Source organism: Rhipicephalus microplus, chromosome 4 (genome assembly GCF_043290135.1).
Source record: "Rhipicephalus microplus isolate Deutch F79 chromosome 4, USDA_Rmic, whole genome shotgun sequence".
Taxonomy (NCBI): domain Eukaryota; kingdom Metazoa; phylum Arthropoda; class Arachnida; order Ixodida; family Ixodidae; genus Rhipicephalus; species Rhipicephalus microplus.
The window spans coordinates 157,313,463-157,340,097 of record NC_134703.1 but is presented as its reverse complement, the minus strand read 5'-3'; the positions used below and the strand labels follow the sequence as shown (position 1 = coordinate 157,340,097).

At 45.8% G+C, this 26,635-nt stretch overlaps 1 protein-coding gene across 4 annotated transcripts in view; it reads right to left on the bottom strand.

Moving 5' to 3' along the window:
• Positions 1–26,635, bottom strand: part of LOC119172443 (venom metalloproteinase antarease-like TtrivMP_A) — a 182,760-nt gene that overhangs the window by 39,540 nt on the left and 116,585 nt on the right. For 3 of the 4 annotated variants that reach the window (XM_075893807.1, XM_075893806.1, XM_075893809.1), the window contains exon 13: positions 15,877–15,975. In XM_075893807.1, coding sequence (XP_075749922.1) covers positions 15,877–15,975 — 99 coding nt within the window. Of the gene's footprint in view, positions 1–7,500; positions 7,618–15,876; positions 15,976–26,635 lie in introns of those variants that run through there. The other variant, XM_075893808.1, reaches the window with a different exon arrangement.

Sequence of the window (26,635 nt, the reverse complement as noted above, 5' to 3'; positions counted from 1 at the left end):
TCGTCTATACGTGGAATAAGGTACACGCCCTTCTTTGTGATTTTGTTCAGGTGGTGGTAATCGACACTAAAACGTAGGGTCCAGTCTTTCTTCTTCATTAATACCACGAGTGACGCCCACGGACTCTTGAACGGCTGAAGGATGTCATCACGTAGCAATTCGTCAACTACTTTGTTCACGGTGTATCGTTCGCGCGTGGAGACCGGATACGGGCTTCGTCGAACTGCTGGGGTGCTTTCTTCTGTTATGGTGCGAAGCTTCGCGACTGGGGTTTGTCGAATTTGTGATGATGATGAGAAGCAGTCCTTGCATTGCAAGATCAGGGACTTGAGATGGTCTTACTTTCATTTCAGAAGACTCGGGTTGACATAGAAATCTCGTTCAGGACCTCGGTTCATCGAAGCAGCATCGGCAGCATCGAAGAGGGAGAATGAATTGCTGGCTTCCATGAATTCATCGATGTAGGAGACCATCGTACCATGGTTGATGTGCCTGTATTTGTGACTAAAGTTCGTCAGCAACACCTTTGCTTCGCCATCACGCAGCTCAGCTATGCCTCTTGTGACGCGAATCTGATAGTTTAGAAGAAGATGCTGATTGCCCTCGACGATTCTTTCAAGGTGTTTGGCTTTTTCGGTGCCAACGGAAATGACGACGCTGTAGAAAAGTCGCACGATGACCTGTTCTTCTTGCACAATCAATGCGTGACTCTTTGGCGTTGTTGGGATTAGCAGCTTGTTTTCTGAGGTTAGTGTGATTTACTCAAACCTCCTGTCGATAAGAACGCCATGTTGACTTGGAAAGTCCATTCTAAGTATGATATCTCTGGAGCAATAAGTCTGGTAATTGACGGTGACTCTATATGTGCAGACTCAAGTCGGCGTTATTAGGTGGCCGCCAGCAGTCCGCATTTCAGGGCCTCGCCATGTAGTCCTCACGTTTTTCAGCTTTGTCGCGAAAGACCAACTGACAACGGAATGGTCGGCTCCAGTTTCGACGAGAGCAGTCACGAAGTAGCCGTCAAATATTACGTCGAGGTCCCTGGTTTGTCGCCGAGCATTGCGGTTGGGTCGTGGCGTCAGATCACGACTATGGCTACGGCTCCGCTGATTCCTCGTTGCGTCGTTACGTCTTCTTCAGGCTGCGAAGGTTTGACGTCAAGACGCTTTTAGTTATGCTGTGGGTGGTTTCCATTTCATGGCGGCGGCGGTGTCGGCGTCGTCGTTGGCGGTGGAGCCCCGTGACAATATATATATAAATATATATATATATATATATATATATATATATATATATATATATATATATATATATATATATATATATTAGACAAGAGTCTTAAGGAAAGTATAGCAGAAGTTATGAGACCGAATGATAATGTAAATGTGGAATAAAAAAGTGGGTGAAAAGATAACTTGCCGTGGGCAGAAACCGAACCTGTGTCTTTGAAATAACGACCTCGCGATGTCGCGCGTTTCGTTCCTGCCCACGGCAAGTTATCTTTTCACCCACTTTTCTTTATTCATATTTACATTAACATTTGGTCTAATAGCTTCCCCTATAGTTCCCTTGGCATTCTTGTCTGTTAAATCTCATTATTATTATTATATCTAAGCACGGCAAAACGAGCCGTTAAGCATACACTTCTTTCCTTAATTCATTAACGAGGGTCTCGTACTGGCAGACTTGGTGCCTTTAGGTTGTATGCGAGGGACTATTGGTCAGCTGTTAGGTCGTATTAAGTTCACATGCTACGTGACACCAAACAGGCTCATGAAGAGTGTGCCACACTCGCCACCTTGCCTACTGTTGGTTCTCACTGACACTCCCACGTTTAGTGCAAAAATATATGCTACAAAAGCGGTTGCGGGGATGGCCGCTGTGGTGGCTCAGTTGGTAGAGCATCAAACGCCTTATTCAATGGTCACAGGTTTGGTTCCTGTTCACAAGTTACCTTTTCACCCACTTTTCTTTGTTCACATTTAAATTACCATTTGGTCTAATAACTGCCCCTACACTTTCTTTGGCATTCTTGTCTGTGAGGTCGCATTATTATTGTGTAAAAATACGTAAAAAACGAGCGCTTAGCTAGACATTTCTTTCACACACACACACACACACAAATATACATAAATATATATATTAATATATATATATATATTGTCACGTGCGTCCCGCGAAAAAGACGAAGGCGACAGCGCATATGCGCATCTGCACGCTTTTATGCAGAACGCAACAACGAGAAAGATGAGGAACTCTCTCGCGCGCGGTTACCAAAAAGACCCACCCGCTGCTGTTTTCGCAGCGTCTTCGAGTACGACCTCTCTCTAGACGTCGCGACTCTGGTGGAGGTGCTGGGGCCTGCAACCTGATGCAAGAAAGCGTTGTTCGCGACCGTACACCCAGTCCGGAGCCTCAACATCTTGTTGCGGCTCCAGTACACCGATTCAGCCGGCGCCTATTAGGCCTAAGTCCAGAACTCTTGATGGCATCTCCTGTTACCAACATGGCTGCCCCTTCAACGTCTGCGAATCTTTTTCCGGCCCAGACGACTCACCCTTACCAGGTAACTTTTGAGACTCCTCGTGTTCTCGAAGTCTTCGTGGAGAACCGTATGAAGATGTCGAGGACTGGCTCGACCAGTTCGAGCAGACCGCTGTGGTGAATCGTTGGAGCATGCAAGAAAAACTTGGCCGTGCCTACTTCGCAATGGAAAATAGCGCTCGTTTATGGTACGAGAGCAGGGAGCCTACTTTCCAAACCTGGGACAATTTCCGCCAAAAGCTTCTCGAGACGTTCCTGAGTGCGGACCGACGGGATCTCGCACAACAGATAATTGAAGCCCGCATGCAAAAGCCGAACGAAAGCGTTGCCATGTTCGCTGAGGATATGGCCCGTCTATTTCGCCGCGCTGACCCTGACATGCCCGAGGCGAGGAAAGTTCGTCATCTGACGCGGGGAGTTAAGGAACCGCTTTTCGCCGGCCTTGTACGAAATCCGCCAACAACAGTGGATGAATTCATCAAAGAGGCGACTGTCATTGAGCGGGCGCTCCGGCAACAATGCCGCCACTTTGACCGCCTGCCCGACCAAACGCCTGTTCGTGCCGCCGCTCAAAACGCTGCCGTTTCCGAAAACTCTTTACGGCAAATGATTCGACAAATCCTGCGGGAAGAGCTGCGGGCCCTTGGCCTTCCGTCTACCGATCCCCCAGTTGCTTCTGTTGCAGAAATCGTGTGCCAGGAACTACGGCAAGCCTTTCCATCACCGGCGCCACCACCCGAACTACGTCTACTGACCTATGCCGATGCCGCTCGCCGTCATCCGCCTGCCCCAGAAGAAGCACCCTTTCAGCCACGGCCCGTTACCTTGCCGTGGTGGCAGCGTGAACCTGTGTGGCAACCACCAGTACGTCGGACCGACTTGTGGCGCACTGCCGACCATCTACCCCTTTGTTTCCACTGCGGCGAACCAGGCCACATCTCGCGCTACTGCCGTCATCGAGAAACCCGGTTTGGAAACTTTTCTCGGCCCGCTTCCTTTTATTCTGAAGACCTTCGTGACCATGGTGCTGATCACCCACCGACCAACCAGGCGTCTTCACCAAGTCGTCGCTGGCGATCTCCCTCACCTGCACGAGGTCAGAATTCCCCGAATCGCAAAAGATACGTGGACGCCATCAGAAACCGCTCCCCAAGCCCGTGCCAGGGAAACTAACTGCCGCGACCTCCGGGGGCAAGGTTTCCTATTGCCGAGATGCCAAAAAGACCCCCTTGCCTCTACACAAAGACGACGTGACGACGGTGATAACGAAGACGACGACAACCACGAGTACTAATGCCAACAAATTTGTACGTGCCGACCTCAGCGTTATTATAGACGGACACCACGTAACAGCACTGGTTGACACCGGTGCTGACTTCTCTGTTATGCGACAAGAGCTCGCCGACCGCCGTAAGAAGGTTAAGACGCCGTGGAGTGGGCCGAGCATAAGGAGTGCTGGTGGGCAGCTAATGACGCCAACCGGTAAATGCACCGCTCAGCTCGTAATCGATGATTCGAACTTCGTCGCCACTTCTGTCATTTTACCGGACTGTTGTAAAGAGTTGATTTTGGGTAAGGATTTTTTGCGAGAGTACGGTGCTGTCATCAACATCCAAGAACATATCGTCACCTTTTCCGCCCATCCTTACGTCGACCCCAGATCTTCCCAGATCTGAGCTGACCCTCGATGCTCTCACAGAGCTCATGCCATTGTTGTTTACACAAAGTTTTGCAGTGCTCCTCGATCGCCCTGCTAACCTCGGAAACCTTCTTGCGGAGCCTCCTGTTATGCTTCTGTCCCTTCCACCTCTAGAGTAGGGCTTGCTTGGCTTCTAGTAGGTGTGCCAACCTGATGTCCATGTTTTCAACATCGAGGTCAGTGACGACCTCCTTTGATCGCTGCCGTGGCGTCATCTCTGATTTCTTTGTACCATCCTTCAAAGTCTGTCCCAGCCATCGGTGCTCTCTCAGCTCTGACTTTGCGAAAAGCGTCCCAGTCGAACACCTTGAATTTTCTCGTCCTAAAGCGGGCAATCGCGAAGGATACCTCGATGATGTAGTGGTCACTTCCGAGGTCTAGAGCCGTGTTGACCTATTTGACCCCATCTATATTCTTCACAAAAGTCAGGTCTGGAGTGGTATCCCTACATATAGAGTTACCTCTCCTAGTAGGGAAATCCTTGTCAGTTATAAGCGTTAAGTCGGCTTCTGTCGCAGTCTGCCATAGCTTGCGTCCTTTGGGGGTATCATACATGTATCCCCACACGCTGTGTGGGGCGTTGAAATCCCCTACAACTACAAAGAGGCAACTACTGGCCATGCTCACAGCCCTTTTAAACAGAGAGTTTGCTCTCGCACTGCGATAACTGGGACTGCAGTATACGTTGAGAATAAAAAGGCTATTTCTTCGAAGACCCTTCTTGGGTAAGTTCGTTAAAATTTCAGTCATTACGTACTAAATGCCATCGGCAACTGCACCGAGGTCACGCGATAGGTAATTGTACCTTTTGCTGATAAGTGTGGCAACTCCCCTACCTCCTGAATGTCATGACGCTACTAGGTAACCCGGGATTTTGATGGGGGTGCCAGATGCAACTCCCTGAACCGCGATGATTTGGGGTTTAACATCGAGAGTTCTTAAAGATTGTTGTAGAACGGCCTTTTTGTGAGTAAACCCGCGACAGTTCTATTGCCAGATTCTGACGTTTTCGTCCACACTATCCATGTTTAGGCTGAGGGGATGGTTGAGCAGCTATAGCAGCCTGGAGGATCGCGTTCTCAGTCGGTGGCGCTAGTACATTGCGTTGTGCTGGGACCTGCAAAGGAGTCAGACCGGGGTCTCTCCTCGCATCGACCTTTCTAACTTGCTTATGCGTTCACTCAGTGCTCCTAATCCTATCTTTGGATGTGCCACGGCTTCTTGAATTTTCGCTAAGGTAGTCTGCATGTTCACAAAGGAAACCTTGTGTTCCGACAGTAAGTTTACCGCCTCTTCTTTTTGTGTGTTCTCAACTGCTCGGCGCTTAGTTCCGCTAGGCCTATGAAGTGCCTCAGACGTATCCATGGCGACCGTGGTTGGGGCGGGCTGCGCCGAAGGGGGCGAGGACGCGAGCTTTCTAATCTCCGCGATCTCCGCTGCTAGCCTGCTCATTTCTCGCTTAAGCTGCGCGTTTTCTTTCCTCAGCTGCTCGTTTGCTCGTCGCATCTCGTCGAGCTCACTCGCGTGGGGAGAACCGCGATTCGATTCGTCACCTCTAGGACACTCACGTCTTCCTCGGGCTTTGTCGGCCCAGGAGAGCGTTGGCTTCTTGCTGTTAGAGGTGGTGGGCGTGTGGGAGCAGGACCTGGTCGGCCCCGACGAAACTTGCCCCGGCGTAAAGTTGGAGCGAGGCTGAGAAGTGGAACTTCCCCGGGCACGTTCTGTCGACCTGGAGCGCGAGCCGGAACATCCCTTGGTGGCACCATGGCGCCTGGATCTGGAGCGGCCTCCCGAGCGCCCCCGGAACGGGGGCGTCCTCTGCGCTGAGCATCCGTGGTGGGTGACGAAGACTGGAACTCGTCCGCAGTGTCGAGGTGACGTTGTGGGGACGGTGACGCAGCACCAGCCATTCGGCACGCTCACTGCGACGACGGCGCACAATGTACGGGATCTTGAACCTTTGAGCACAGTCTTTGCTAGCCGTGAGATGCTGGCCACCACAAAGTTTGCACTTGGGAGTACACACAGGTTGCTTGTCAGGGCTTGCGGCACCACAGCCTCGGCAAATCGTGTCACCGGGAGTGGGGCACACGTCACCGGGATTACCGAGACGGCCGCACGCATAACACACGTCGATTCGCTTGCGGTAGAGTGAGCACTGCATCAGCACTGATCAATACCTGACAAAGTACGGTACACGATACCCGTCGAAATCGATGATGACCATGCCAGTTTGGCCTATTCTCTTGGCTGCTAAGGCGAGTGGATTATTTGTGTTGACAACCTTCGCATCGATAACGTCAGGGCCGTCTTGAAGTGGGACGTTGCGAATCACCCCTTTGCAAGTAGAGTGTGGGGCAGTCTCATAGGCACTTAGCTCGTGCACCTTGCCTGAAATGAGTATTTGCTTCACCCGAACGTATCAGTCTGCGTTTTCGCGCTTGGGAGTACTGGCAACCACAATATTTTGCTGCACATTTGAGCATAGAATATCCTGGCACAAATCTTCCTGGCTTATGCCAGCGGCAACTAGTATTGCGTCAGCCACCGTAGCTGCCCCAATTTTCAAGATATTGAGTCCTCTTTCGGCCGGATCACAATCTTGATGTGATCTTGAGGAAGGGAGGGCATCGTTCCCGCGTGTATTACTTTGCACTTCAGCGCAGCGCCTCTCGATCTGCCGCGGCGTGCGCTCGGTTGCGACGATGGCGCGTTAGAGTCAGCAGTGCGTGTTTTGGCGCCAGCTCTTCCGGCCCCAGCGGACTGCCAACTTTTATCTTCAGTAAACTCTTCTTCTGAAATATCCTCTCCGTGCACTTCATACTCCATCGTAAGCAAATAATTCTGCGCACCAGGCCTCCGAAGGGCCGGCCGCAGGCGAGAACAAGCCCAGCAAAAGCGTGGTCTCCCGAGCCACTCGTTAGGGTTAAAGAGGGCACCGCTCCACAGGAAAAGAAATTGTTCCTAACTTGACGAAAACTCACTCACTGTGGTCAAATATGGTATCGGTAGGATCCTGATGACTTCTCGGAACCGATGCGAGAAACAGTTCATGAACACTTGAAGAAAAAACTCTAGAAACACAGATTTAGCTGCGCGTCCACAGGAGCCGTACGAACGCAGCTTCCCATTCCGCGTCTTTCCAGAACTACGGGTCTCCCGCTTCTTTACACAAAATTCTTCAAGCACTACACGTGCTAGTGTTCACGTGATTCCTGTGATTGGTACAGAACTTTGCAAATGAAATAGCGAAAACGAACATTGTAGAATATCTTTATTTTATTTCTCAGAAACTACTATCTCTCAGAAAGATACATGCATCTTCTTTCTAAGCTCAGAAATCAGTGCCTTCCACAAACGCCTCTCCTACAAGTCTGCAAAGAATTGTTTAAAATGTAGTCGTTAAGTTTCGAAACATGTTACAGAAAATATCGAACACAGACATCACAAGTAGATGACATTCACTCATGACCGGCGTAAAAACCCCGAGCAGCACCACGTGTTCTCACGATGGTGAAAAGTAAAGAAAAAAGGTTTTCATACGTGTAATAAATAGAAATTGAAAATTATGTTATTGTGTATTGAATCAATGAATAAAAACTCCCCGTTATTCGGACTCTGTACTGCGAGAAAACCCTGCCGTACAAAAAATGCATGTAACTTGGTTTCCAAAAAAAAAGAAAAAGCCCTCTTTAGGTGTTCTTACTTGCGTTGAGTGTTGTGGAGGTGTCACTCCAAAATTGAAATGACTCCGGATTTATTTCACATTTTCGCGATCATGGAAAAGAATGGGGACAATGCTTGAATGAATTGAATGCGAACGAAATTACGCATATTTTGCACATAATGGAATGGTAATGAATTCAGGACTTTTTGAAAAGATTAGAGCCTGTTTTCATCTGTTTCCAAGTTTTCGAATTTTAAACAACAGTATAAGCCAGAGCAGTGTTGCCGAAGAGACGCCTCCACAGCATTCCAGTTCCATATCAGGTAATTTCAACTTGACCTGATTCTATTCTTTTCAGTTCTTTGGAATAAAGAAACTTAGCCAAATCCCACTCCAGAAATGGACAGGCAGGTCGATTCCATACCTACGATTCCTCAATGTTGGAAAGGCATATTTTGGCAGGTTTACTGAGGTAAAAATGATTGTTACAACAAAAATCTGATGTTAAAGATGCATAAGAACTAAAAAAAATTGGCTTCATATCTGCATGTTACACCGCAAATGTCGTCGAAAGACGATAGCCTTGCGTTTGGAGAGAGTGAACAAAACGTTTGTTAAATGTTCTGCGCAAAAAAATCGGTGAATGGTATTCTGCAGGGGTTGCGTTAGAGTGCCTCGAGCGTATAGCGGAGGCGAACGAGCACATCGAGGCCCGTTAGACACAAGTGCCATCTGGCAGTTATCTTCGAAAACGAAGGCGTGCAGCCCGTGGAGAAAGATGCACGCCTGTCTCGGATGTAACCAGGTGTAGAATGCAAAGCGACGGGCAGGTGCCACCACCGTGACGTCATAGCAAAGCGTTGCAAGCAGCTTTTTGAGCATCGCGTTTCACTGTTAGCGCCGCGGCAGGGAACGCTACATTCCTTAGAGTTTCTTGTGTGTGCCTCTTCTAGTATAAAAGCAGACATACAAAACATCGAATCGTTGTTGTGGTGCCTCATATATGCGCAATACTTGCTTGCTTTTTAATTGATAATTGCACAACTATGAACGCTAAACCTTGAGCAATATATGTGGGCTCGGCGGATGGGATCGGCTGTTTGGTGTTGTTTTAGATATCGTTAGGGCGGACAAACAGACAAATGTACAGACAGCCAGACAGACAGATCAAAGTTTTTCCGTCGAAGGTCCCCAAGAAAGACTATCATCTTCAAAAGTACGCCAAACGTGTTCGCAGGGTCGAGGGATAGTAGCTGGTGAGTTATCTCGTGCAGTACAACAACACCGCAAGTTCACATAGGGGCAGCTCTCCCGCTATATTCTTTGCAGGGTCAACAAAACCATATAAAAAGTTAGTAAGCAGTTGTAAACGCGTGCATATACTTATTTCGGACGTATTTTACTGTAACTTCGCGGCATTTCTTTCAAATAGCTAGCAGCCAATAAAGCTTGAAACTTTTGCCGTTACTAACCACGAACGTTTTCTAGGTAATTTCAAATAGGTAACTACTAATCCACGTATGTTGAGAGATCTCTCGTAAAAACAAAACTAACGTATATTTTGCAGTAATTGTGGCACGTTTTATAAAATTTAGAGCAATGATTGTTTTGTCTATTAGTCTGGAATAAAAAGTTTACACCAAGTGATGCCACACATATCTAGAAAAATAAACGACGACGTATAAAAAACGTGTAAGTTATATAGCTGCTGTTTAGTACACAGTGTGCTCTCCCAAAGTAGGAGCATGAAGAGCGTTCAAACGGCTGCTACAGTACATACCGTCTAAGGCTTTAGATTCTATACGTGGTTTTGCGTGTATATGCTAGTGTGTGATTCCTTAAGACCTCTATGTTGGTTGCTCTCATGCGTACTTGCGATGGTAATTACAAGGAATAAATGAAGACCTCTGAATAGTCTAGCTGGAGAAATGCACATCGCTTACTGTACGATATATACTTGGCTAGTTTATTATCGTGTTGTGGCATTGTATCAATGTGATAATGCATTATTTTTCGAGTCAGCACTATTCACGAACCATTTTTATCAAACTAGCAAGTTTCACTAACAGCATTTTACTACCTACACTTACTAGGAGGTTAGTGCTTTTTGTGACAAGCAAATGGTTAGTATTTAGTTATGAATAAGCAGGCTTTTTTAAGAGTGCATGTTTAAACAAATGATGTTTTAATTTTGTTCAAGCCTTAGTGAGTTAATGCTGCAGTAGGTGCTGCAGGGTTGAAATGATGCAGCACTGGCGGCGATGTGAGACATCGCTTGAGAGATGTGAAGGTGGTTTCGCAGGTAACTTTAGTAACACCAGCCTGCTTCTCTTTGATAGTTGATGTGACCAGTGAATAGTTGGTAGTCGTTGGTTGTCATGATTCTCGAAAGGAAATAAAGGTGGGGTACCAGAATCGATAAAAAGGTCTTTGGAGGCTCTTGCAATGCCATTTCTAGTAGATGCTTCTGGCACAGGGTAGTGCTTGAGAGTTGATTCTTCTGAGCCTACTGTGTTGATTGGACTCTCCTCTGGCTGGGAACTCGATGGCGACACCGAAAAACGCTTGATTTGGTCGGATTTGCTTGAGAATATCTCTCTGCCTACGCAGCTTTGTAGCTTGGCTGTGTATCTTCGGAGTTCTTCAGCTCAATACTAACCGTTGCGAGCGCGTGAGGCATGAGGTGGGCGTTGTGAGTAACTGAAAAGCCAAGTGGCGGAAAACCATGTGGTGAGCCGAGTGTACGAGGCGGGGAGTACAGTGCGCTGGATTGTTTGGTAACATGAAACATGTGGTGAAGTGATGATGTTTGAATTGGTCTTGTCAGAATGAGAATGGCCGACTCAATTTGGGTGTTTTAGTGCTTGAAGACTGTTGGTGCTTGTGACAGCCGAGATTGATTGCCTTCAGATCACGGGTTGTAAGCGAATCTTCATCGTAATCTTTAAATCGATTGATGATTTGTTCTTTGATTTTTTCCCCTATTCGTCAATTTCAAATATGTGGGTGAGCTAAAATTTGATTGCCTCACGAGTGACGTAGTCGGTGAAGTTTGTGACCATCTCCAATTCCGACCATGATGCAGTGGTAGCGTGGAGCTCAAATAGGTTTAACCAGTCCTGTACGGGTCCGTCTTTCACTGATCCGGTGTACTTAGAGATGTCAAAGTCAGCTGATGGTTCCGCCATGCTGCTGGTCGCTGTGTACTGCTAGGAGATGATTCGGTAGCAATGTATGGTCAGAGAGTCTTGTGGGGAACTGCGTCGATGACGATCGACTGATGAAAGAGCTAGCAGCTAGGTCTTAATCATGTCAACTCGTGTGACGCTACGATAACAGGAGACGTGGTCTGGTTCATACGTCAAATTTATGTTATCGCCATTTCTGAAAGTGTATACCTAAGGGCTCGTTTTTCCGTGTTTTAACACAATAATAATGAGATCTAACAGACGGTAATGCCAAGGAATGTACAGGGGAAGCTATTAGAACCAAAAGAATTTAAATAAGAAGAAAGAAAGGTCGATGAAAAAACAACCAGCCGTGAGCACGAATCGAACCTACGACCTTCGAATAACGCGTTCGATGCTCTAACCACTGAGCTATCACAGCGGCCTTCCCTCCATCCACTTTTTGGGGTTTATATGTGAATTTAGAAGTAGGAGTGACAGTCAGCGCCATCTGGCAAGCCGTGTGATTTTTCATCCATCTTTCTTTCTTCTTATTTACATTCCGTTGGTTCTAATAACTTCCCCTGTACATTCCTTGGCATTACTGTCTGTTAGATCTCATTATATATATATATATATATATATATATATATATGCTTTATATGCTAATACAAATTACGGGGCAAGACTGCGGAAAAAACGTCAATGGCAAAATGATGCTAGAAAATGTCCATATTTCAGGGCGAACAATCACACAAAAAAAGAGACAAAGACAAGCGCATGTCCCAGTCTCCTTTTTCTGTGTCGTTTCCTGTATTTACCCATACCAGTTTACCCTAAATTATGAAGCACCCCACCAAGCTTCCAATTTTACTGGGTGTTCATATAACTGCTACCGCCTTAGAAAGCACTGTGAAATCATTGACGACATGCGTGGTTACTTTCGCGCGAAAGGTGAGTTAGACTTCAACCTTGATTTTATTTTCTAATGCGAATCCCATTAAAGTCAAACACATGACATTAGAGATATAAGAGTGAGATCTTGAATGCAAAACAAGTCATAGTTTCTCTGTGGTCTTTCTTTAAACCGTGCGCGTGCAAATAAGTGAACTCTGATGAAACAAGCGCAGAAATACATACACTCAGAGAGGACACAGACAAGCACTTAGTAGCAACTGAAACATTCATTTCAATGCGAAAACTAATAAATACATCACGCGTATGTACGTCATTCCCGACTTCCCCTGTCATCATCAACAATGTGATATAACAAAATATGCACGAGCCCACAACCGGAAACAAACACGTGTCAAGAACTAACAAAAGAAAACGTAAAAGAGAAAAAAAACAAAGAACAAAGAATGAAAAAATCAAAAAAAGAAAAACATAACACAGAGAAAAACACTGCATTATGTGACGTCCAAAAAAAGCAAATTCCGCATCTGTCAGTAGAACTGACGCTTGACTGACGCAACTGTCCCCTCCTTTCCTTATTCTATACGCTTCCATTATTTCTCTCGTCGTGCGCTTGTTGTGCCTGTCAATTATTTATTTGTCGGAAAATTTCAGTTGGCAGGTGCACTTCTTGCAATGCATCGCTAAGTGTGAGTAAGGGGCCCCCTTTAGTGAACTCTCATGTTCACGAAGGCGCACATTTATGCACCGACCCGTCTCACCAACGTATTCCTTTCCACATGTGAAAGGAGTTCCGTATACAACATTTTTTTGCACTCAACGTACCTCCTGCCGTGCTTTATGCTGCATCTGCTCGATTCTCCAGTTCCTTTCTTGTTGACTAGCCTTTCTACTGCTGGACAAATCTTCGATAACTTGTTTCTGCTGAAAAAACAACCCACACGCCATACCTTATTGCAACTTTTTTCAACCTACGTGAAATATTGTGCAGATACGGGATCCCCACTGTCCGCTCTCTTTCACCCTCAACTTGTCTCCTCTCTTTGATTGTGCCAATGATTGCATTTTTTACTTCCCGACGATTCTTCTCGGAGGCCAAAAGGATACAATCATCTTGGTAACCAGCTCCCCTCAAGCGCTTGATCTGCGCGGAAACCGTCTCATTCATGGAGTGTACGCACGATTTTATGAGAGCAGCTTTGATGCAAGAAGTTGCAATCCCATTCTTTACTATCTTCGAATGTGCCGAATGACAGCTCAGCAATGGTTTTTCCGATCTAGGGTGATGTATCCAACACGTGTGAAAAGGAGACAAAAAGGAGACAAAGGAGACAAAAAAATGAGTTCCATATACATCTTTTTTGCACTCGACGTACCTCCTGCCATGCTTACTGCTACATCTGTTCGATTCTCCTTTTGCTTTCTTGCTGACTAGCCTTTCTACTGCTGAACAAATCTTTGATAATTTGTTTTAAGCTGAAAAAACAAATTTTGAAAGCAGGTACGAAAATGTTTACCCAAGAAGGAAAGACGCACAAGTACGGAAAGAAAAGTCATGATCCTAAGAGATCTGGCTTTGCCTGACCATCATAAAAGGTTTCTTCAACATGGACCCAAGTTCTGTGTGGAACCAGTTCACTCCCGTGCCGAGAATGTGGAAGTGACCAGGTCCGTGGCAAGCCGTGTGAAGGACGAGGAAAAACTGAGGTGCAGTACTGATTGCGTGAATGCGTTTTCGTCTAGCAACGTAACACCGCTAATGGCACAGAAAATGGGACTGTGATTAAGTTCCTGTCTGCTAGTGGTAGTCGTATTGCTGTTTTGGATAAGGAGGGTTACTTGTGATTTTACCAGAAAAGCTATATTTGGAGAAGACCCAGGCTGCTATGGAAAAAAATTTCCGCAAAGTTGTTGAGAAGGTCAGTGTTGTAAAACGTCGGGCGGTTGGCAAGCTAGCTGACTTGAACCTGACTTCAACCTGGCTGTCTTCAGCGGTAAAAGGCTAAAAATGCTTGTTGATGGGAGCGTTCTTTACGGTACAAATACTCAAGGAAAACCTTCCCTTCCGAACCATTGTCTCAGAAAGGGGTACATGGCTACGTCTTGTGTACGAACTTTCGCAAAAACATTTGAAAACGCTCCAGTTTTGTGACCCGTTTTTGGTTTCCAACTCAGTGGAAGAAGTGGACTACTTAAAGGAAGATGATGTAAGGGTCTCTGATGCCTTCAGTATTGATGTCGTCGATCTGTATTATTCCGTTCCGCATGGTCCGTTACTACAACGCGTACAAGAGTGCATCACAGAAAAAAATGATGAAGTGGCTTTTTGTAACGCCTGTGGTGTGTCTGTAGAAGGTTTTATGAAGATTTTGGCTATGTATTTGAGTTCCACGCTAGTGGGGTGGAATGAAGAATTGTACGTCTAGAAGGATGAGATTTGCATTGGATCAAGTGTCACCCCGATCTTATGCAATGTTTTTTGAGCAAACTTGACACAGCAGTAGATAAGGAGCTAGATGGTATGGATCTGAAGCTGTTCAGATGTGTAGATGACTACCTTGTTTTGGTAAAAAACGATCCGGGTATGAGCACGTTAGTGACTGTTTTAAAAGCTTTTAGGAAAAACGGGTGTGGCTCACGGTTTACCTTAGAGGTACCAAAGGAACGACGCATTCAGTTTGTGGACCTAAAAATTAATTTGTCTCCTTTTCACACGTGTTGGATGTATCAACCTACATTGGGAAAACCATTGCTGAGCTATCATTCGGCACAATCGAAGATAGTAAAGAATGGGATTGCAACTTCTTGCATCAAAGCTGTCCTCATCGAATCGTGCGTACACTCAATGAATAAGAGTGTTTCCGTGCAGTTCAAGCGCTTGAGGGGAGCTGGTTACCAAGAGTAATGTATCCTTTTGGCCTGTGAGAAGAATCGTCGGGAAGTGAAAAATGCAATCATTGCCACAAGCGAAGAGAGGAGACAAGTTGAGGGTGAAAGAGAGCAGACAGTGGTCATCATCCCGTATCTGCACAATATTTCACATAGGTTGAAAAAGGTTGCATTATGGTTTGGCGTGCGGGTTGTTTTCTCAGCTGAAAACAATTTATTAAAGATTTGTCCAGCAGTAGACTGGCTAGTCAACAACAAAAGAACTGGAGAATCGAACAGATGTAGCATTAAGCACGGAAGGGGGTACGTTGAGTGCAAAAAAGTTGTACACGTAACTCCTCTCACATGTGGAAAGGAATACGTTGGTCAAACGGGTCGGTGCATAAATGTGCGCCTTCGTGAACATGAGAGTTCACTAAAGGGGGCCCCTTACTCACACTTAGCAATGCACTGCAAGGAAAGCACCTGCCAACTGAAATTTTCCGACACACGAATAACAGACAGGCACAACAAGCGGACGACGAGAGAAATAATGGAAGCGTATAGAATAAGGAAAGGAGGGGACAGTTGCGTTAGTCAAGCGTCAGTTCTACTAACAGATGCGGAATTTGCTTTTTTTGGATGTCACATAGCCCAGTATTTTTCTCTTTGTTAAGTTTTTTTTGTTTTTTGTTTCTTTGTTTTTGTTTTTTTTTCTGTTTACGTTTTCCTTTCGTAGTTCTTGACACGTGTTTGCTTCAGGTTCTGGGTGCGTGCATATTTTGTTATATCCAGTTGTTGATGATGACAGGGGAAGTCGGGAATGACGTACATGCGTGTGATGTATTTATTAGTGTTCGCTTTGAAATAAAACTTTTTTCAGTTGCTAGTAAGCGCTTGTCTGTGTCCTCTCTGAGTGTGTGTATTTCTGCGCTTGTTTCATCATGAAACCTTTACCAACACGCCCAACGGGCAGTCATCCTAGAAGTGAACTCTGAGGACCTAATGATACTCACCTTGCCAGGCTGGCACTTCATACCGTCCAGCATTGGATATTTTGTACATGTCATATAGCCCGCGAAGCGATGGCAACAATCAATTTTGCAATTACCATCCTGCAAAGTAGTGGTAATCAGGCATGAGCATAAGATGATGATTATAGTGTACTAATTGTCGGTTGTGTAGTAATCCTGAGATATATTGAACTGTGAACAGCTTTAAATACAATACTAAATTTAGAATTATGGATTAGTATTTCTCATCTGATCCCCCGAAAAAAATATCCGTTTGTGCTTTATCTGCCCTGGTTAAAGCAGCTAGGAAACGGTCGATGATAAAGTGTGCGTGGCGTAATTTAACATTTTGGTCTAAAGTTTAAGGCAAAAAGCCTCTGATAAGGAACATGCGAAAAAAATAGAACTTAAGATTAGCGCTCATTTGCGTATTCACTGCCAATGCTCCACATGCGGGACGGATCTAGACATTATGCACGTATCTAAAAAGGACCAGAAATATATTTTGCACGAGAAATAATGCAACAACTTATAGTAATCTGCAGTATGGTGTGTATGTTGTGATACCTAATTGATCGTTCGTGAAGAGTACCCCTCATTTCTTATAGCACAATTGCCAAAACACATGATTATGATTGATTGTTCCGCACAGAATTAACCAAGCACCCCAACAACATGTTTTAATAGGTTTTAACAAAAGACTCTTTGCTGGATTCAGTTTGCCAAATCCCACGTAGAAGAATGGATGGTAAGATATGACATAATCGCCACCAGCAACAAATGGGATGATCAAAGTAAGCTCGGCTACATCACGTTATACTTCACTGACACTGCACAACTGTGGTTTAATAACCGCGCGGTTCACATTTCTACGTGGTCTGCTTTCAAAGCTCCTATTACGGAGGTCTTTGGATGACCTGCGGCTCGCAAGCTTCCCGCCGAGCTGCCTTTGCGTCAATGTGCCCAAAAACCAGGCGAGAACTACACGAGCTACCAGAAGATGAGTTGCATCTATGCAACCACGTCAACTCTGCCATGCCTGAAAAAGAAAAAAAATCAGGCAAACTTTAAAAGCTATCGAGGGTGGCGCTTTCAGGTATCACTGGCGAGAATTTGTACTACGATCACTTCCCTGGTCTCCCTATATCAAAGCCTCGACTAGTTGCGTAAGCAGCAGGCGATTGCTCTTCAAGCCCTTGCGATGCCAGACACGCTCGCAAGCTTGCAGCCAGCTGCCCGTCCTTCTGATCAGCAGTTGCTCCATTTGACAAGCACGAAGAGCTCGCGCGCCAGCTGTAACTGATGCCACTCACAAATGAGTCCGCACATTCATTGGCTCCGCAACTTCAACACGCTATTTGGATCCAAGCCGCTGCGGCGTTTCCACCCATGCATCAGCAACTACCGGTCACTTCGCCTCTCATCAAATTAAAACGTCGCCTCTCACGTACGCTGTCGTCGCTGCTCGGCCCATGCAACACACTATGCTTTATACTCGGCCAGCCATGCCGACCCATACCATGCCTACAATCACGAGCGCTGCGTCCTATCTCTTCGCGAAATGTTCGGCTTCGTTTTACCGTCGCTCAGATGCTTGGAGGACGTCGGACAATAGACCCATATGTTTCACCTGTGGTATGGCTGGACACATCACCCGCCACTGTCGCCAAGCTCCTTCTCCATTCGATACCGTCGGCAGACCAGTTACGGCGTCGTTAAGGAACCCACCAGTGTACATCACTGATGGTGAAACACCTTACGCGAATCACCAGTCACCATCTTCCAACGACGCCCGGCGTCCTTAGTGCATCGCTGACCAACTACAAAAGAGGGAAACTAACCGCTGCAGCTCCGGAGGCAACAGCTGCATGCAAGTCGAACTACCCAAGGCCTTCATCCTTTTCACCGCAAAACCTTATCGACGTCAATGCTGAGGGTACCATGACACAACAGCATATTGACACAGGGGCCACCCCTTCGGTAATTTACTAGACCCTATGTCGCAAGCTAAAAAAAGTGACGACGTCGTCATCAAGCCTGACGCTCGCCACGGCCGAGTCGCAGTGCATAAACCTTTTAGATAAGTGCGCTGCTTGTGTCGCTATTCAAGGCGAACTTTACATCATCTAGATTTTTTGTGCTACCATTACGCTTTCATAAAGTCATTCTTGGATGGGACTTCCTTTCGCGTCATCGAGCTATCATGGATTGCCCCCGTGCAGAAGTCGCCCTTACAGCACTGCAACATTTTTGTTTGGTGGTCCTCTTCCCGAAGCTTGCAAACTTGTCATTGCTGCAGGCACATACAAAGTGCCGAAAACATCCACCGTTGTAGTCCTGACCTGTACAGCCATTGCAGGTTGAACTGTTATGTTTACTCCGTCCGACGTAATTCCTTGCTGCCGCGGCCTACACCTGCCCTTTGCCATACTCATCGTTGAATTGGGTGATACCATCATGCTAATTGCGAACTCGCTATCATCGTCAGTTGCCTTACTTCCCCGAGAATGTTTGGGCAGCATACAAGACGTTGACCTTCTGCACTCTCAGAAGTTTGCCAAAAAGGAACCTCACCTCCACATGAATGTCATGACGCCACCTGTGACGACACCTCCCAGGACAAACTTTTACCACCCGTCTGTTGCCAGCGAACTGTCACCGACAAAAGGACGCGAACTATTTTCCTTTCTTGAAGAGTTCTGTCCTTCCTTCGATTGCGCTCAACCATCTTTGAGTAGCACAACGAGCATCACGCACCACATTGACACCGGTTCTCGTGGTTCCTTACGCCAACGCAGATACCAAGTCTCAGCGGAAGAGTGACGCATCAGTACTGAACAAGTCGGTGATAAGCTAAAGCGTGGTGCCACCCGGTCGTCGCAGGCCCAAAGCCGCTGGTCGTCCCCTGTTGTTCTAGTGCGCAAAAAGAATAGGTCTATTCGATTCTGTGTCGAATATTGCCGACCCAAGAAGATAATTTGGAGGGAGGTATACCCGTAGCAACGCATCAACGATGCTGTCGATTGCTTACCAAAAGCAAAATATATCTCGTCTTTAGATTTACGCTCGGGTTATTGGCAAGATCAAATGGCTAACTCTGAACTATGGAAGACAACATTCGTCACGCCTGATGGGCTGTATGACTTTAACGTCATGCCGCTCAGACTCTGCAATGCTCCAGCTGGTGTCGAACGGATGATAAACACGATCTTTCACGGCTACAAGTTAAACACCTGCCTCTGCTACCTTGGCGACGTGGTCATTTTTATCGCGACTTTATAACTCACTTTGTTCGTCTTCGTGCTATTCTCGCCTGTCTCACTTCTGCTGGCCTTCAACTTAACATCAAAAAGTATCGATTGCTGCGAGCCAGCTCACTATACTAGGTGATGCCGTCGCCAAAAAGGGTGTTCTCCAAGACCGCGAGAAACTCTGCGTCATGGCGGAATATGCCAAGCCCAATTCGTGAAGACTCTTCAAAGTTCTATTGGGCTGTACTCATGTTTCCGCCCATTTGTGCGTAACTTAGCTCCCATCATCGCGCCTCTTGTCAATCTACTGACAACCTCCAAAGGTACTTCTACTGAGTCACATGATTATGACAAATCATTGGTCACGCTACAGCACTTATTACCATCACCCCTACAACTACGTCATTTTGACCCTGATTCACGTACTGAGAACAATATCAACACCAGCGATGTCGGCCTTCGAGAGGTTTTTCTCAACAAAAACCAAGATACGAAAATTACGTGGTCGCTTACTCGAGTCGAACCCTCAAAAACGCCGAGCATAAGTATTCCTTCACTGAGAATTTGTACCTCGTAATTGTCTGGACATTGGCGAAGTTTTCGCCAATACCATCATGGTCGTCCTTTCGAAGTTGTGGCGGACCACCACGCTCTAGGTTGGTTATCATCACTCAAAGATCTGTCAGGACGTCTTAGTCGTTGGGAACTTAGCCTAAAAGAATACGACGTTCATGTTCTAAACCGATCCGGCTGCAAGCACTCCGATGCTGATGCGCTATCCCACTTACCACTACAGGCTGACCCAACCTCCTCGTCACCTTTTTCAGCCGTCATGACATCTATTGACTTCACAGACATGTCGCCGGAGCAACGCAAGAATGCGTAGATTTTCGAATCTCCAAATTTCTGATGGATCCGCTTGCTCGTCCGGTCTCAAGAACTATCCACCGTGAAGCCACACATTTCGCTAGTCGAGACGACCTCCTCCATTGGCGGAATTACACATCTGAGGGTTGGAGGTGGCTGCCAGTGATGCCCAACCACATGCGCTCGGAAATATGTACTGCTATCCACAACGATCCGCAAAGCGCTCACGCCGGCGCTCCAAAAACGTACAACCGTCTGCGTCAGCGGTAATACTAACGCAGCATGTACACATTTGTTTGCAAGAACGTACGTGCGTGTACTGCATGTAGGTGACGTCAGGCTCCATCTCAATGCCTCTGCTTTATCCCGTGCCTACATTTGAACGCAGTCGGTATCGACTTCTGCGCTCCACTTCCTTCGTCGTCTTTTGGAAATCGTTGAATAATATGTGGCGTTGACCACTTCACGCGCTACGTGGAGGCGGCAGCACTATCATTAGCAACAGCAAGAGAGTGTGCGTTTTTCATCTTGCACAACTTTTTTCTTCGCCATGATGCTCCACGCGAGCTTTGGAGCGACTGAAGGCGTGTTTTCCTGTCTGACGCCATTCCAGCCTTGCTCGTTCAGTGCAACATCGTTCATCGCATGACGACAGCATATCGTCCGTAGAAGAATGGCTTCGCAGAACAATTTGATCGCACTCTCGGTAATATGCTGAGAATATACACGACTTCAGACCAGACTGATTCGCACATCGTTCTTGCATTCGTCGCGTATGCGTATAGCAACGCTACGCACGCAACCACAAGTGTTTCTCCTTTCTTTCTCTTGTACGATCACGAACCATCACACACGCTGGACACGATCCTCTCCTACACAGCCGACTCACCTGAGCGCACCAAAATTTCTGATTTTGCAAGGTACGTCGTAGATAGCAGGAAATCGACCCGTTCACTGACAACCTCGGACACAGGTCCCCAGAAGCGAAAACTCGACACCAATCAACCTCTCCATACTTTCACGCCTGGTGCCATCGTTTGGGCTCTGGATTGCATCGAGTACTCCTGCCTTTCGTCGAAATCAGTAGCCCAATTCTACTGGCCCTACCGCGACCTCACCTGTACGTTACCAGTCAATTATGAGATTGAGCTTTTAAAACCGTCTGTCTGATGATTTAAGTCGTCATGTTAGAGAAATGGTGCATGTGAGTCGCCTGAAGCCCTATTATGACTACGCTTCAAGTCACCATGATGGCTACGCTAGTCGCCAGGGGCCAATGTATAGTGCACAATGCGATACGACGACGAAGTAGACACGAAGACCAGCCACAGCGTCAGTAATATACTTGCGCGAAACGAGCTTGCTCAAGCTAGGATTTGTGGCCTAATAACGTTGCTAGGCCTGCAGTACGTTTTTGCGTGAATAAATCACGTGACAGTTTTACCATATCCATAATGATACATACCAAAAAAAGTGGAAGTTTCACTGCAAAGTCTAAGCAATGAATGCAATAGTAGCAAATTCGAATGCGACGCAAAGAACGGCAAGCAGCTCAAAACTTTCAGCACCGTTATGAAGTGCATGAAATGCATAAAAAGCGCACGCCCACACAATAAGCGCTAACTAACAAGTGACTCAGTTTTGAACTTTAACCACAATTCTCTAATACAAAGACGCACGGACGAAACGAACACACAAGTATACAGAGCACGATCGCAGACTAACAGCTGTCATATTTGTCATTTTGTATTTCAGCACTGAGCTGTATTCGCTAAAACAGCTGCTGCAGGGACAAAAAGTATTGTTTGCACTGCTATTTCATCATTGCGATTATTTACCGTGACGTACAGGCCACACCCTCATGATATAGGCGCATGGGCGCAGGTAACCACGACGTTCCGCGCGAAGTACAGGCGGAAGAGGTAGCAGGCGCACGCACATCTCAAAGAACTGGGTGACGGCCTTTAATACGCCTTCTTAAGAAATATGCAAAAAAGGAGCATGCGTGCGTGAAAAACCCTGTATGCAGTACGTTGAGTGCGTGAACAACGTAGTGTACGACATTTTATTGTCCTGTGGCCTGCCATGTACAGGGCACACCGGTCGTTGTTTGAAAAACCACCTGAGAGAGCACACAAATAATCTCAGGACTTCAACAAGTAGCACCTTGGCAGCGCTTTGCTCCTTGCGCAGCTGCGCTCCGCTCTTTCGTGAGTGCAAGATACTCTCAAGTTATCGCAGCAAAACATATCGCGAAATTAACGAGGCTTTTCTTATCAAGACGAAAGGAAACATGTGCGTCAGTGAGCCTTCACTCATCCTCCAGGAAAAAGAGATAATCTTTTTGAGTAGTTAACTTGTACTATTGGGCTCATGCCAGATTCTTTTTTGCCTTTCACTCTTTGCATGTGATGGCTTTTATTCTTGTTTCCAGCTATTTATTTCCAGGTGTAATAAATTTATAAACATTTGTTCGTCAGCGCCTGTGACGTGTGCTCAATCTTTTTCCGTCCCGTTTTTGTGCACCGTAGCCTTCAGTATCATGTATGAACTGTCACTTCAAGAAGTCCAGTGATGATTTCAAACCCATTCCAAACTTCCACTTGTTCCTTTTTGTTTCCTTCACTTTTTTGGTTCACCAATGTTTCGTTTTGGCTTGGTATTCTGCTGTTATCTAAATACTTGCTTGACAATTTGCGTGTTCGCGTCCTCCATTTAATATCGCCTTTCGTAACTTAGGTGCAGCCCCGCCGCGGTGGTCTAGTAGCTAAGGTACTCGGCTGCTAACCCGCAGGTTGCGGGATGGAATCCCGGCTGCGGTGGATGCATTTCCGATGGAGGCAGAAATGTTGTAGGCCCGTGTGCTCAGATTTGGGCGCACGTTAAAGAACCCCAGGTGGTCAAAATTTCCGGAGCCCTCCACTACGGCGTCTCTCATAATCATATGGTGGTTTTGGGGCGGTAAACCGTACATAAGGTGCAGCCGAAAACTTTCCTAGGTCGACGCTCCTCTCCCAATTTTCTCAATCACTCCTCCAATTCTATCTTGCTGCTAGCTTCTCTGCACTAGAACGCTATCCACCCATGTCAGCTTGTATCCCTTGATTTGGGTATTCCCGTGAGCTTACAAAGCGAGTTTATGTATACCACGTTGTTTGGTTTTCAATCTTGCTTGAACCACTGATTTTCTGTACAATATCACATTTTCGAACGTCAAATCTAGGACCATGGGACCTTTACGAATCCCTCTGACAACGTTTTACCTTTTCTAGCTCAACAACGCCCTATATTTCATTACAGCTGCATTCCTGTTACCCTTAGCCACTACGTATTTTTCGTGCTCCCTTAGGAACTCAGCCCTGTTATTAATTTATACACCCAATTTTTTCAATTATCCACTATTTCTAGCGTGACTTTCTGTATCTCATGTTCAGTGATTTCATCATCATTTAAAATGATGATTGCCGATTTTTCCAACCTAAATTAAAATTTACACAGTTTCCTCAATACCTCAAATGTCCATGAATTTTTTCAGATTTTCCTTGTAGTGGGCTCTAATACTTTATAATCTGCATACGTCAAGGCTATAAGGACTGTTCAACATGTTTTCATTGCTTGGGAGAGAGAATGTGAAGCCGAGTCAACTACCCTCTATTTCTCTTCTGGTCCCTGTACACACAGCTTAAATAACTAAGGTGACAAAGGACATATATGTCGAAGCCCGCGTTGTATCGCTATAGGTTCAAATACCTGTTCTTCCTATTTTAAAACTACCTTGCTACATTTATAGATATCTTTTAGAAGATTAGTTATTCCATCTTCCACATCTAGTGCGTCCAGTATTCCCCACAAGACTTCTTGAATTACACTTTCGTAAGCTTCCTTGATATCTAAAATCCAGCCACAGGGGCGTGTTGTTTTTCTGCTATATAAATGCACTGCATGAATGAAAACATATTGTCCTCCAACCTCCTTCGTTTTCGGAACCCATATGGTAGTTCTCCCAGCTTCCCTCATTCTCCACCCATGTGTGTAGTCTTTCCTTTACTATCTGCATCACCAGCCTGTAAACTACTAATGTCACTGTTATGGGAAGGCATGTTTATATCAGCTTTGTCCCACTTTCATTTATAGGTCATGCTCATCCTGGTTAATTTCTACCCACTGGGGGCTTCACTATCCATCATTGCTTTGCTCGCTGCCTCTCTCAATGATTCCTCATAGTTTGGACCTATTTATTTATTAGCATTATTGGGGTGCCGTCCGCGCCTGTTGATATGCTCTTGGGAACCCTCTTGCTTTCCGACTCTCGTTGTCCCAGTAAAGCCACTGCGCTAGTTGGTTCAACTCGTTCCGTATGGTCCACGCAGCGTTTTCTTGGTGTTTAAATTCTGCTGCCATCTATGTTCTTACACATTCCATTGCATCATTCCCTTCTCGTTTAACCCCTTGAACTGTATTTATATACCCGTATTCCATGCTTGTCTTAGTCTCCGAAAATTCAGAAGGTTCCAAAACTTTCCCGCTTCCATTCTATCAATTTGATTTGGTTCCGCCATTCCCTGGACCTCTTTCCTCTTGTCTTTTCACTGATCAGATTGGACACTTCTTTTCTTCAAAATAAAACGTAATCCCATTTTTTTGACATTATCATCTGGTTCACCCCTGTGTTTAGCATTCTTGTGCTCCCTGGAGGCTTCCTGACATCTTATCACGGCTCTCTTTCCTTCCTCAACTCGCCATGTCTTGGGTTTTGTCTAACTTTCCTGGTTCAATTGGCTTGTGCATAACCAAGATGTAACTCAAACACTCGAGTTAGATTTGTGTACGTCCACTCTGTTTTAGTATCACCCCACTGTGGTGGTCAAGTGGCTAAGGTACTCGGCTACTGACCTGCATGTTGCGGGATCGAACCTCGGCTGTGATGGCTGCATTTTCGATGGAGGCGGAAATGTTGTAGGCCCGTGTGCTTCGATTAGGGTGCACGTTGAAGAGCCCTAGGTGGTCGAAATTTCCGGAGCCCTCCACTACGTCATTTCTCATATTCGTATGGTGGTTTTGGGCTGTTGAACCCCACATATCAATCATATCAGTGATGTTATGTCATACCAACTTTGCTTTCGTTACCATTACTGAAACGAACTGGAGAGCTAAAAGTCGTAAGCAATATCAAGATATATATATATATATATATATATATATATATATATATATATATATATATATATATATATATATATATATATATATATATATATATATATATATATATAAGGGAAAGAAGTGTATACCTAAGGGCTCGTTTTTCCGTGTTTTAACACAATATTAATGAGATATAACAGACAGTAATGCCAAGGAATGTACAGGGGAAGTTATTAGAACCAATGGAATGTAAATAAGAAGAAAGAAGAAAGAAAAGTGGATGAAAAAATTACCAACTATATATATATATATATATATATATATATATATATATATATATATATATATGTGTGTGTGTGTGTGTGTGTGTGTGTGTGTGTGTTAAGAGTGGCTGAAATCCGCTATTTACATTTAAAACTTGGTAGATCCCACGTACAGTGGCCATTGATGATAGGCAAAGCCTATGTGACTTCAAATTTAGCACAACACTACGAGGTGGACGTAATTTATGTCGTACAACAGTTCTATGTCATGGTTACTATGTTTTCACCTGGCATTTGCATTCGTGCTACATTCTTGTCACGTAAGATTGAATTTGTATATAGGAAGCTATGAAAATGGCCGCGAGTGCGCCATGAGCGTAGCATGAAGCCTTGCAATACATGACATATCTGTCATGTTTATTATGTTTCGACGTGTCATTTACAATCATCGTCTATTTACGTCACGTGATACCAAACTGGGTGTCTGTCGAGATAGCGAAACGGCCGCGAGAACGTTATGAGCGTAGCATGTAGTCATGTTTTACATGACACTCATGGTTATTATGCTAGGAGGTTTAATTCACCTTTTTCGTCTGTTCGCGTCCCGTAATATCGATGTTGGCATAAGTGAAGCTACCGACACGGCCGCGAGAGCATTATGAGTGTGGCATGTCGTGTTTTACTGGGCTATAATATCGTGATTTCCACGTTAGTGTCTGTCAATTAGGTTCCACGTACAGTCATGTCATATTGCCACATTGAATATGCAGCACCAAGAGAACAACGGAGAACGCGCGCAGCGAGAGAAAAAGACGAGGTTCTCTTCTGATCAGTTTGCCAGTGTTCTGGTATAATTAAAGTGAGTTTCCTGTATTAGACTGCTGCTGTTTCGGCATTGTGACACTGGTGGAGGCGCTGGGTACATGTTCGGGACGCCTGACAACAGCCTCGCATCTAGTCCAGAAAGACTTCCGTGCATCGACATCCCCGTTCACCTCAGCAGCTAGCGCCTGTTAGGCCTCAGCCCGGAGTTTGGTCCATTGCCGGAAAGCGTGACTGGGCTAGAAAGCATGACGGCATCTGGAAGCACTAGCCCCAACTTGTCCAGCCCAAGCACGACACAGGTGACTGTTTTGAACCCTCGACTTCCGGTTGACTTCCACGGAAACGCATATGAGGATGCACATGACTGGCTCGAGGAATTAGAGCACACAGCGAATGTTAACGGGTGGAACACCA